The sequence below is a fragment of the Doryrhamphus excisus genome, chromosome 1, assembly GCF_030265055.1.
Source record: "Doryrhamphus excisus isolate RoL2022-K1 chromosome 1, RoL_Dexc_1.0, whole genome shotgun sequence".
In the NCBI taxonomy this organism is placed as follows: Eukaryota; Metazoa; Chordata; class Actinopteri; order Syngnathiformes; family Syngnathidae; genus Doryrhamphus; species Doryrhamphus excisus.
Window position 1 is genome coordinate 10,049,057 of NC_080466.1, and position 10,985 is coordinate 10,060,041.

At 42.7% G+C, this 10,985-nt stretch overlaps 1 protein-coding gene across 1 annotated transcript; it reads left to right on the forward strand.

Moving 5' to 3' along the window:
* The first annotated feature begins 902 nt into the window (after positions 1–902).
* mttp (microsomal triglyceride transfer protein) lies at positions 903–10,587 on the forward strand. The gene is made up of 18 exons (XM_058072713.1): positions 903–1,120; positions 2,565–2,752; positions 2,843–2,986; positions 4,186–4,293; positions 4,360–4,476; positions 4,558–4,697; positions 4,770–4,920; positions 5,007–5,164; positions 5,292–5,460; positions 5,536–5,643; positions 5,732–5,944; positions 6,009–6,220; positions 6,297–6,394; positions 6,837–6,958; positions 7,046–7,273; positions 7,410–7,534; positions 9,655–9,825; positions 9,903–10,587. The coding sequence occupies exons 1-18, from the start codon at positions 1,060–1,062 to the stop codon at positions 10,048–10,050; spliced, it is 2,661 nt and encodes an 886-aa protein (XP_057928696.1). The 5' UTR covers positions 903–1,059; the 3' UTR covers positions 10,051–10,587.
* Positions 10,588–10,985: the final 398 nt, after the last annotated feature.

The window sequence follows — 10,985 nt, forward strand, 5'->3', positions numbered from 1 at the left end:
TACAGTATTTCAGATTACATCAGATTACATATTATATTCTAAAAATATATGCGGTGGTAAGGAATGGTAGTAAGAGGCTACATTGCAGTTTTTATTGGAAACTTTAAAAAGTTAGCATATTTAGCGGCCCCTTTTAATTAGGAGCTGTAATGAACCCGATTTGTTGTATGTACATTAAATTATCTGTACAAAAATATGCTTAGCTCTTTTTGTTCTTTCAAAGATTATTTTACTGAAATATTAAGAAGTTTAATTCGCCCTATACATATGTGTTCCAATCTAAACTCTGACTAAGCAGAGGTACCAAGTACTTCAAGTTGGTGGTACTTTGTTTTAAAGGTTTAAGGTTTGAGGACCATTATCGTAAGTGATTCTTGTCTTTAATTAAATTGACTCCTACATATTAAAGTGAACGCTTCAGTCTAAAATCGTTAAATATGTGAGGCAGTGCCCTTCTAAACGTTCTGTGTAATATGAGTGAGGGGTTGGTTTCACTCAGAGGAGACCTCCTACTACTTTGCAGCAACAAAGTCTCAACTGTTCCCCCCAAGGAGAAGAAAATAAGGCATCTACCATGAGGACCTTTCTCCACATCTTCTTGGTAAATGAACTCATTCACACTTTTTGCATTTTTGATATGTCATATTCACAGTTACTGTTATTTATGTTCTCCCAATTGCAATCATCTCATAGGTTGATGACAATCTTATCAGCCATTGATTAAGTCATTGATCACATGGTCAGACTGGCAGCCACTGGTTCTTCCAAAGGGGTCCCCCTGGCTGCACCAATCACTAACACAAGTTCCTGTCAAATCTGTGCTCATCAGGTTAATAATTTGCTTGTTATCTCGGATACTAAGTACTTGAGCGTGGAGTTTGGAGTCTGCCCTCCCCTCCGATAAAACACAATAGTAGAAGCCGAGACTTTCTTTGCCTCTTTTGGCCCTTTCGTGCCACATCACACACACACATACACACACACACACACACACACACACACAAATACAGACACTTTTGTGTCCCTTTAATTCGTTTGGCTGCAAAGAAGACACACACAATGTCAACTTTTGTTGTGTTCTTGCTTTGTGCAGCCTCCTGTGTCTCAGCGTCTGCCTCTGGTGAGTACTCTCTGTATTGTGTATTTTGTTGTACAAATTATGTTTTTTGAACTGTATATTTTCTTTGTAGCTTTTTGGGACATTCTGGCTTCACTCATTAGAGCTTCATCTCTCATCTATTTCACTGTAGAGACACTTAATGCAAAGGAACGGCTGCACAAGTGTTTGATAATAACATCCAAAAACATGTTTGTTGTCCTTCCTAGACAGTCAATGTGTCCAGTAACCATTGAGCTTTGATGTGTGGTGAGGAAATCATACTGACACGTCAGTCCATCTTCACTGACAAAAAGCTTGTCATTATTAGGCAGAGGAGTAAACCTTATCAACTTGAACACAACCCGGTTAAATGGCCGCTGATTGAATCAGCTCAGCACTTTTCTGGCAGGATACTCTCTTATGGGAAATGACAAGTGAAACAAACATAAGGATGGTCATTGAAAAGTCGCATTGTGATTTCTGCAGGATATTGGGTTACGAACCACTGTCACCATTGTTCCTTCACTTAAACACTTTATTTCTACTAGCTCACCATATACGTGAGCGAAGAATCATGTAAGTGCAAGTGTGTTTATTTAGTAAAAACCCAAATCTCTTTGACCATAACAAGTGATTTAAGTTAGACCCTCATAAAACTGTATGCTCATAATTAGAAAAATGTTGCGGCTGATATTTCAGTTTTTTTGAAGCCTTAAACGACAATATGTATTTTGTAGTCTAGTACAGGGTGGGCCATAAGTTTCCATACATAGGATACCCCAGCTCTCTCCTCTCTTGATTTCTATCTTTGGGGGCATTTTAAAGGCCATGATGTATCAAATGATGATACGAGTCATAAATGATGTCAAGGAACGTTATCACCAACACCATTACAAGCATAGCTTCAACGGTGCTAATGCAAATTCATCAAGAGTGGAAAAAACATATTCATGTGAAATTACAGAGCACATTATTTGAATAAAAATGATGATGATTTTAGGCTGCACGGGGGTCGTGTGGTTAGCGCGCAGACCTCACAGCTAGGAGACCAGGGTTCAATTCCACCGTCGGCCATCTCTGTGTGGAGTTTGCATGTTCTCCCCCGTGCATGCGTGGTTTCCGGTTTCCTCCCACATTCCAAAAACATGCTAGGTTAATTGGCGACTCCAAATTGTCCATAATTATCCGACCAGTCCAGGGTGTACCCCGCCTCTCGCCCGAAGACAGCTGGGATAGGCTCCAGCACCCCCGCGACCCTCGTGAGGATAAGCGGTAGAAAATGAATGAATGAATGAATGATGATGATTTTCCTATGTATGGTAACTTATGGCCTACCTTGTATAATGGTTAAGAAACGCTTAAATGTCAAGACACGTGTTAACTGATAATGTTAATAGTATTGCCCCATTGTAATACAGCTGAGCAATTCACGAGTTGACCAGCCGTGGTCCTTGTGTTTCTTCAGGTGGCGCTCGAGGACCCCAGCTGAATGACAACCAGCTGTACAAATTCAGCTACACCACCGAGGTGCTGGTGGACAGGGTCAGGAGGTCGAAAGAGGGCGGTGCTGGCTACAAGATCTCCAGCGACGTGGACGTCAGTCTCATGTGGAGAGATCCCAGCAACAAGGATGAGCAGTTGATCCAACTAAAGGTCTTTTTTGTCACACAACAGTGGACACTCATATTGATATTAGGCTTTAAAGGAAATCCTACACACCGCAAACCTGTCTCTGTCCAAAAGATCTCCAATGTGAGAGCTGACCTTGTGTCCCAGCGCTCCTTGAAGAAGAATGTCCTCCATGGAACCAGCATTGAAAACCTCCTTGGCCAAAGTAGACTGGCGGCGCTGACTAAACCTTTCTATGTGCACTTGAAAAATGGAAAGGTATCAGTAGTCATTTAAATGTTTTATTATGTATCCTTTTTAAATTTGAAGAGTGCAAGTGTTGATTTTCTCTTAACCTTGCTACCTTCGACTCATCGTGGGTGAGGTCATGAATTTGGCCGGCAAAAAACAAGATGTGTGCGTTTGTACAAAGGTCACCAGGTCGATAGGATAAGTGTCCTATCATTATTTACAATGCAACAGTGCTTCGGATACAGGTTGGCTGAATATTCTGAAAATGTCCAGCCGAGTTGTTCAATTCCCTGCAACCCTGGTAGGGATAAGTGTTACAAAATTACAAAATCTTGACATCCAGTTGGGTGGCACGGCGGTCTAGTGGTTACCGCGCAGACCTCACAGCTAGGAGACCAGAGTTCAATTCCAATTTCAATTTCAATTTTTGGGCATCTCCCCGTGCATGCATGGGTTTTCTCCGGGTACTCCTCCCACATTCCAAAAACATGCTAGGTTAATTGGCGACTCCAAATTGTCCATAGGTATGAATGTGAGTGTGAATGGTTGTTTGTCTATATGTGCCCTGTGATTGGCTGGCGACCAGTTGGGGTGTACCCCGCCTCTCGCAGCTGGGATAGGCACAAGCACCCCCGCGACCCTTGTGAGGAAAAAGCGGTAATGAATGAATGAATGACATCCAGTTTGCAACTCTTCAACTCTAGTCCTTTAGGTGGCACTATTGTGCATGACTAAGTGTATAACACACACACACACACACACACACACACATGCACACAGTCACAACAGGACACAAGCATTTGAATATCTATTTGTGGTGGTCCTATCTGATGTTGTGTTTGAATAGCAAATAAATCACATGCTTTCTAGGAGACGCTGTGGGATGATGTCATGGTGCTTATCTTGTCCAGGATATTATACGATACGAGCTAAATTGGCTGCCTGAACTGTCCTACGGGATAAAAACAGTACATCACTACCCTTGTGTTCTTCTATACTGTGCTCCCATAAGTAACGCACCATACAAGTATTCTTGTTTTGGATCTACACTTCAAACAATGGGATGCAAATAGTCACTGATGTCACGACCAAGCATTTTTGTGCACAAGTGTAAAGGGAAGCCGATACCCCGATGAAAGTGTACGTGAGATGCAGCACGAACGGCCAGCTGCTTCATCCGCAGGTCAAAGTGCAGCTTCATTGTCTGCTTTCTCTATGTGTTGCAGGTTAAGGCTTTTTATTCCTACTGGGCGGAGCCTGCCATCATCAAGAACCTTAAACGAGGGGTGTCCAGCTTATTACAAATGCAGCTCAATACAGGAAAAGTTATAGAGGTAAAAATAAAATAAAAACAGCAGAAATGTGTTCTTAAACTAACTCCAGTCACTGTACGGAAATAGAATGACGTGTCTGGAAGGTGCACAGTTTCATACAAGGCAGAAGACAACCAAGTGATTAGAACAAAGTACCTGGAGTCATGTAAGACTGCTGAGACAGGATTCACCACACACAGTCAGGTGAGTTAATGGACAACCATCTCACCTAGGTTTCATTTCAATGGACTGTTAAAACGCATTTTTTGAATATGTCATGCTCAGGTTTTGGGTGTGGGCCGGAAGTCGAGCTCTGTCACAGTTTTCACACTTCAAGATGGATTCATCCGTTCAGCCGTGGCTGAAGAAAAACACTGGCTGATCGTCAACGCTCACCGATCTTCATCAGCCAGAGTTGTGTCCAGGTAAGAACATTTCATCATTATCATCAACTTCTGCAACAAAGACTCTCGGTTACCTCTTTTCTGGATCCACAGACAAACCTTCACGCTGGTGGGCACAGAGGCTGGACCTCTGGAGGCTGCTGGGAAAGATCCGTCCATGGTTGTCAAGTCGATTGACACCAAGCTGGCAGCTGTTGGTATCACAGCGGAGAAAATGAAATCCCGGTGCAAGAATTGTCCTTCTGTGAGTGATGGATACTACACTACTCTTGTGGTATTATTTTGTCATTATTGACATTACACTAACTAACCTTGTGTTGTGTCTCTCAGCTTTCCGAACACTGGCAGGGTCTCCAGAAGAAACTCGAGCCAGGGAACTTATCCAAGGCCACAGCCCCTCGTAGCTTCTTGGCTCTCATCCAGAGTATCAGAAAGGCATCCAAAGATGAAATCCTCAAAGTGCTGAAGAGCGCCAGCAAGACGGCTCTGTAAGCAGATCTTTCCTTTGGCTTGTTTGGCGTCTTCCTGATGTCATCACTCTCATACAGTCAGTAAATTGAATATTTTGGATCATTTTTAACCTTCCACTGATCTATTTGACCTTTTCTATAAAAGTCCTCAATTGGTGGATGCTGTCACATCCTCCCAAACCACTGCGTCTTTGGATGCCATGCTTCAATTCCTAAACTTCACCGATGCCAAAGGTGTGGTTCTGCAGGAGAGGTTTCTTTATGCATGCGGATTTGCTTCACATCCCAATGAGCGCATGCTCAAATCTCTGTTGGTGAGTGTGCATTTTGCTCAATACATAAAGATACAGACTCCTTCTCCTTGTCCTGACTCCGGTGTTGGTGTACAGGAGATCTCTAAAGGAAAGATCGTCAGCACTGATATCAAAGAGTCTGTGGTGATTATTATGGGAGCCCTGGTCCACAAGCTGTGTCAGAAAGGAGGATGTAACTTGCCGGTGAGCCCTAAGACTATGATGCTCAATGATCTAAACATTTGTGTGCTTTAGAATGTAGCTCAGTGCATGATGGTCTTCTACCTCTCAGACAGTGGTGCAGGTCAAGAAGATGATCCTGGAAGGTCCGGACAGCACACAGGATGAATCTGAAGTCCAGATGTTCCTCCTGGCCCTGAAAAACTCTCTGCTCCCAGAGGCCATTCCCATCTTTACCAAATATGCTGAGTCGGAAGTGGGCGCGTACAGCACCATATCACTCACCAGCCTGCAGAGATACGATGCCGCTCTCATGACGGCTGAGGTATGACATTTTAAGACTATTATTTTCTAATAGAAGATAAAGTATTATTTATCTGCTTCTTCAGGTCAAACAAACGGTAAACAGAATTTACCACCAAAATCGCCGGATTTATGAGAAAAACGTGCGAGCTGCCGCCGCTGACGTCATCCTCAGCAGCAACCCGTCTTACATAGAAGTCAAGAATCTTCTCTTGTCCATCGGTCACCTGCCTCATGAGATGAACAAGTACATGTTGTCAAAGATTCAGGACATCCTCCGCTTCCACATGCCAGCTAGGTGTGTTGATGAGCAACTCAACTCAGGATGAACGTTGATCAGATTTACTTCCATACTATATTTTGCATTCTTTCAGCCAAGTGCTGAGACAAGCTATGCAGGACGTGATTGCACACAACTATGATCGCTTTTCAAAATTCGGGTCATCATCTGCATTCTCAGGATTCATGGCACGTAAGTGGTACAAAAAATCATAAATTTCCATGAATACATTTTTGGAATTTGAATCTACTTACAAAGACTGCACGGCGGGCAAGTGGTTAGCATGCGATGCCTTTTTCCGGGTACTCCGGCTTCCTCCCACATTCCAAAAACATGCTAGGTTAATTGGTGACTCCAAATTGTCCATAGATATGAATGTGAGTGTGAATGGTTGTTTATCTATATGTGCCCTGTGATTGGCTGGCGACCAGCCCAGGGTGTACCCCGCCTCTTGCCCCGAAGACAGCTGGGATAGGCTCCAGCACCCTTGCGAAAATTAATGAATGAATCTAATTCCAGTTCATACAAATTTTGAATGGATAGATTTAATTTGTTTGGGAGCTACTGGCTAATTCCTCCATAAGTTATCATTATCATTAGTTAGTATTTGACTAGGCTACTGGACTTCCCACAGAATCTGCCGATGTCACCTCCACATACAGTTTGGACATCTTGTACTCTGGCTCCGGGATTCTGAGAAGAAGCAACATGAACATTTATGGAGCTAGTAAAGGAGCAATGCTCCATGGACTCCAGGTTTGAACATCAATAAATCACAGCTTATTGTAAAAGTCACAATTAGCAAAATGTGTGTTTGATTACCTTGCGCCCGCTGTGGTCCAGGTGGCCATTGAAGCACAGGGGTTGGAGTCGCTCATCGCCGCTACGCCGGATGAGGGCGAGGAAGACTTGGAGTCATTCGCCGGGATGTCAGCTCTGCTGTTTGATGTCCAACTGAGACCTGTTACCTTCTTCAAAGGTTACAGCGACCTCATGTCCAAAATGTTCTCTATGACTGGGGAACCCATGAATGTTGTGAAGGGTCTGATTCTGCTGACGGATCATTCTGAGGTAGGCAAGACCTAATGGTATGGTATGATACTGAACATGTACAGTATTTCACCGATTGCACTGATCAGGCTGTAGTTGTAGAGAATGCTAATAATTTCTGCTAATATTTACTTTTTCTCATCCTCATCACACACAGGTCATCCAACTGCAGTCTGGTCTGAAGGCAAGTGCAGAGTTCCAAGGTGGGTTAGCTATTGATATCTCCGGCGGCATGGAGATCAGTTTGTGGTACAGAGAGTCCAAAACCAGCGTCAACAACAGGTAAAGTCCACAAACTACGTCATAAATGCATGTCAAGAATTCCTTGACATTGTGCTAAATGCTGCAAACACATGTATGTTGGTGAACTGCATGCACGGTACAAATGTGATGTAACACACCTGCAGGCCTCGGTGGCGATTCTTAGAAAAAAAATAACCTTTATGGTTGTTTGATACGTTCCAGCCATGTCATGGTGCTGCAAATAGAGCCGTGTTGATGTTGGAATCATGTGAACTGTAAACGCTCTATAAGTGTTGTCTGATTCACTTGTTCCACTGCACAAGCTGGACGCCATCCAGTATTGTGCTTCACACCTATCTTGTGACGTCAGTCCCGTCTGTCTTGCTATTTTAAAATAAAATACACAAGCGGGCGCAGGTATCAGGTGTCTGTGGTGGTGACAGAGTCTATAAAGCAGAGTCTGTCCATTGCTGAATTCAAATGAGGTACTGTATCTTCATAACAATTGTATTGTTTGCATAGGTCGGGTCTTATTAACTAAACAGGATGTAGTATTAAAAAGTAGAGATTCTTGCTAGTTGTGCACTACTCTTAAGGCAAACGGGGACTTGACCTGCGTGTGCCAGCGAATGGCAGAGGCAGGTGAATGGATCAACATAACTGTGCCTCTTTCACCCTGATAATAGACTGGCAGCCTATTAATAGACGCAGAACAAACCACACACACACATGCAGCTTTGCCAGGGCATGCATCCCATCATGAAATAACAGACATATGCATTTTGGTTTACAATATTACATATGCTGTCTTGGGTCATTTCAGAAACAGCAGCCGCAATTGTCACATTGAGTTTTGTCCCTTTTGTTATGTGGTATTCATCAAATTAGTCATTCTGCTGAGTGAGACACAAATTCACAAATTCACCTGAATTTTGGGATTTTTTTCTTTAAAAAAACAACAAATGTGGGTGTTATATTTTTTTATTATTTGACATATTGTATTTTATTATCCAGCCATTATCTCTTTTCTATGCCACTTATCCTCACAAGTTGGCAGGCATATGCTGGAGCCTATCCCAGCTGTCTTCAGGCGAGAGGCGGGGCACATACAGACAAACAACCATTAAGTTTACATTCATTCATTCATTTTCTACCGCTTATCCTCGCTAGAGTCACGGGTATGCTGGAGCCTATCCCAGCTGTCTTCGGTCGAGAGGCGGGGTACACCCTGGATTGGTCGCCAGCCAATCACAGGGCACATATAGACAAACAACCATTCACACTCACATTCATACCTATGGACAATTTGGAGTCGCCGATTAACATATTTTTGGAATGTGGGAGGAAACCAGAGTACGCAAGGGGAGAACATGCAAACTCCATGTAGAGATGCCCGAGGGGTCTCCTAGCTGTGTGGCCTGTGCACTAACCATTCGTCCACCGTGCAGCTTACATATTTTATTTATTTTGATTTTATCATATTTTTTGGCCCGGGGCTGCACGGCGGTTGTGTGGTTAGCACACAGACCTCACAGCTAGGAGACCAGGGTTCAATTCCACCCTCGGCCATCTCTGTGTGGAGTTTGCATGTTCTCCCCGTGCATGCATGGGTTTTTTCCGGGTACTCCGGTTTCCTCCCACATTCTAAAAACATGCTAGGTTAATTGGTGACTCCAAATTGTCCATAGGTATGAATGTGAGTGTGAATGGTTGTTTGTCTATATGTGCCCTGTGATTGGCTGGCGACCAGTCCAGGGTGTACCCTGCCTCTCGCCCGAAGACAGCTGGGATAGGCTCCAGCACCCCCGCGACCCTCTTGAGGAAAAGCGGTAGAAAATAAATGAATGAATATTTTTTGGCCAATATTAAAGCATATTTTGAAGAAAATAAGATGGATACCTGCCACTTCATAGATAACAGATTTATAAAATGACATTCTTCTCTGCCCATCTTAAAACAAGCTCGAAGGTCAACCGCCTGTAGTCAGCTACAGACGGGAGATCTATAATTTTGATAATTTTGTGTCACTAGGTTAACCTAGAATCATGCTGCTGTTAAAATGTAACTATTATGTATCATACTGAACATTTCAAACATAGGTATGATACCAAGCATAAATAGAAAAGCTCTTGACGAAGACTGTTTGTTGTGTTTTGCAGGGGGGCATTAGTTGTCTCAGGTAATGTTACAGTAGACATGGACTTCATGAGCGCCGGTTTGGAAGTCAGCTTTGAAACTGAAGCGGCCCTCGACTTCATCACTACAGTGCAGTTCTCTGAGTATCCCTTCCTGGTATGCATGCAGATGGACAAAACCACCTTCCCCGTCAGGTGCTCATGAAGCCTCAGTGAAAGTACTTTAAATGGCTTTACATCAATCTTAACTGACGTTCCTTGTCACCTTTCAGGGAATACGCAAAGAAGCATGAGAGTCTGTCATCAGGGAAGAGTGTGGTGTCAAGAAAGAGCAGGAAGCTCCTCATCCCCGGCTCGGAATTCCCACTTCACCAGGAGAACTCCAACATGTGCAAGAAGGTTTTTGGCTCCAGCTGGTAAAGGAGGTCTAGTAAACTTCTAGGAAGGGAGGAGTTTATTTTTTTTGGGGCAGGTTATTTTTCCCCTCTATGAGGTTTCATTGCATTTCACACCTCAGCATCTTAAGCAGCCAAACACACAAAAGAGACAAATGTGGTGAATGTGTTTTGTTTTGCAATGTTTACATTCCTGTGGCGTATTTAAGAAATAATTTGACATTTTGTTTTGCAATTGGGAATTATTTTGTTGTGTTTTTATGGTTTTATTTATGTTGGGCAAATACAGTACAGTATGCATGTTTGGCGTGATGGAGGTTGACAATGGACATTAGTACAAGGTGTCAAAAAACAAACCTATTTTATTAAATGTGAAGCAACTTAAATACAGTATGTACCAGAGTAGTAATGTCACTAAATTGCGCTGTGCTGGTTTACATTGTACAAGATCTGGGATAAAAAAAATAAACAAAAATTGAAAATAATATTTTTACAATGTTTTGACTTGACGGTTCCATGTCTGACAGTTATACTACCCTAGTGAGAGATACATTTTATTATTATTGGATGGAAATAAAGGTACACTGGAGAGAATCGAGTCTGTTGACATACTCTGTAGTTAAAGTAAAAAAAAAAGTATTTGTATTTTGCCAACATTTCTGCAGCAGAGCTCTACTTTTATTAGAATAGTTCAAAGAAGCTCCCCGCTGTGTAATATCGAAATTCTTCAGCAAGGTTATCAAGTAACATCAACCCATCTCTCTTGCTTGTTTGCAGTTTGCATCTAAAATGTAATGATAAATGTTGATAAAAACGTGCCTTACTCTATCATTGATCACTTATATTAGCTCAGTCAGAATAGATAACAAATAAAGAGCTTTTAGTGTTTGTAGTATACCAAAGGAGGGAAAAAGTTGGACTGTATTGGCCTGACCGCCGGCCACCGTGACATCAGAGCCC

What these genes read in the sequence shown, in the direction of transcription:
- mttp (XM_058072713.1), top strand. Translation starts at nt 1,060, where the DNA reads ATGTCAACTTTTGTTGTGTTCTTGCTTTGTGCAGCCTCCTGTGTCTCA. An exon ending in TGCACTTGAAAAATGGAAAG is followed by an intron (nt 2,987 to 4,185) that starts GTATCAGTAGTC and finishes TATGTGTTGCAG; the next exon opens with GTTAAGGCTTTTTATTCCTA. An exon ending in CCGCTCTCATGACGGCTGAG is followed by an intron (nt 5,945 to 6,008) that starts GTATGACATTTT and finishes CTGCTTCTTCAG; the next exon opens with GTCAAACAAACGGTAAACAG.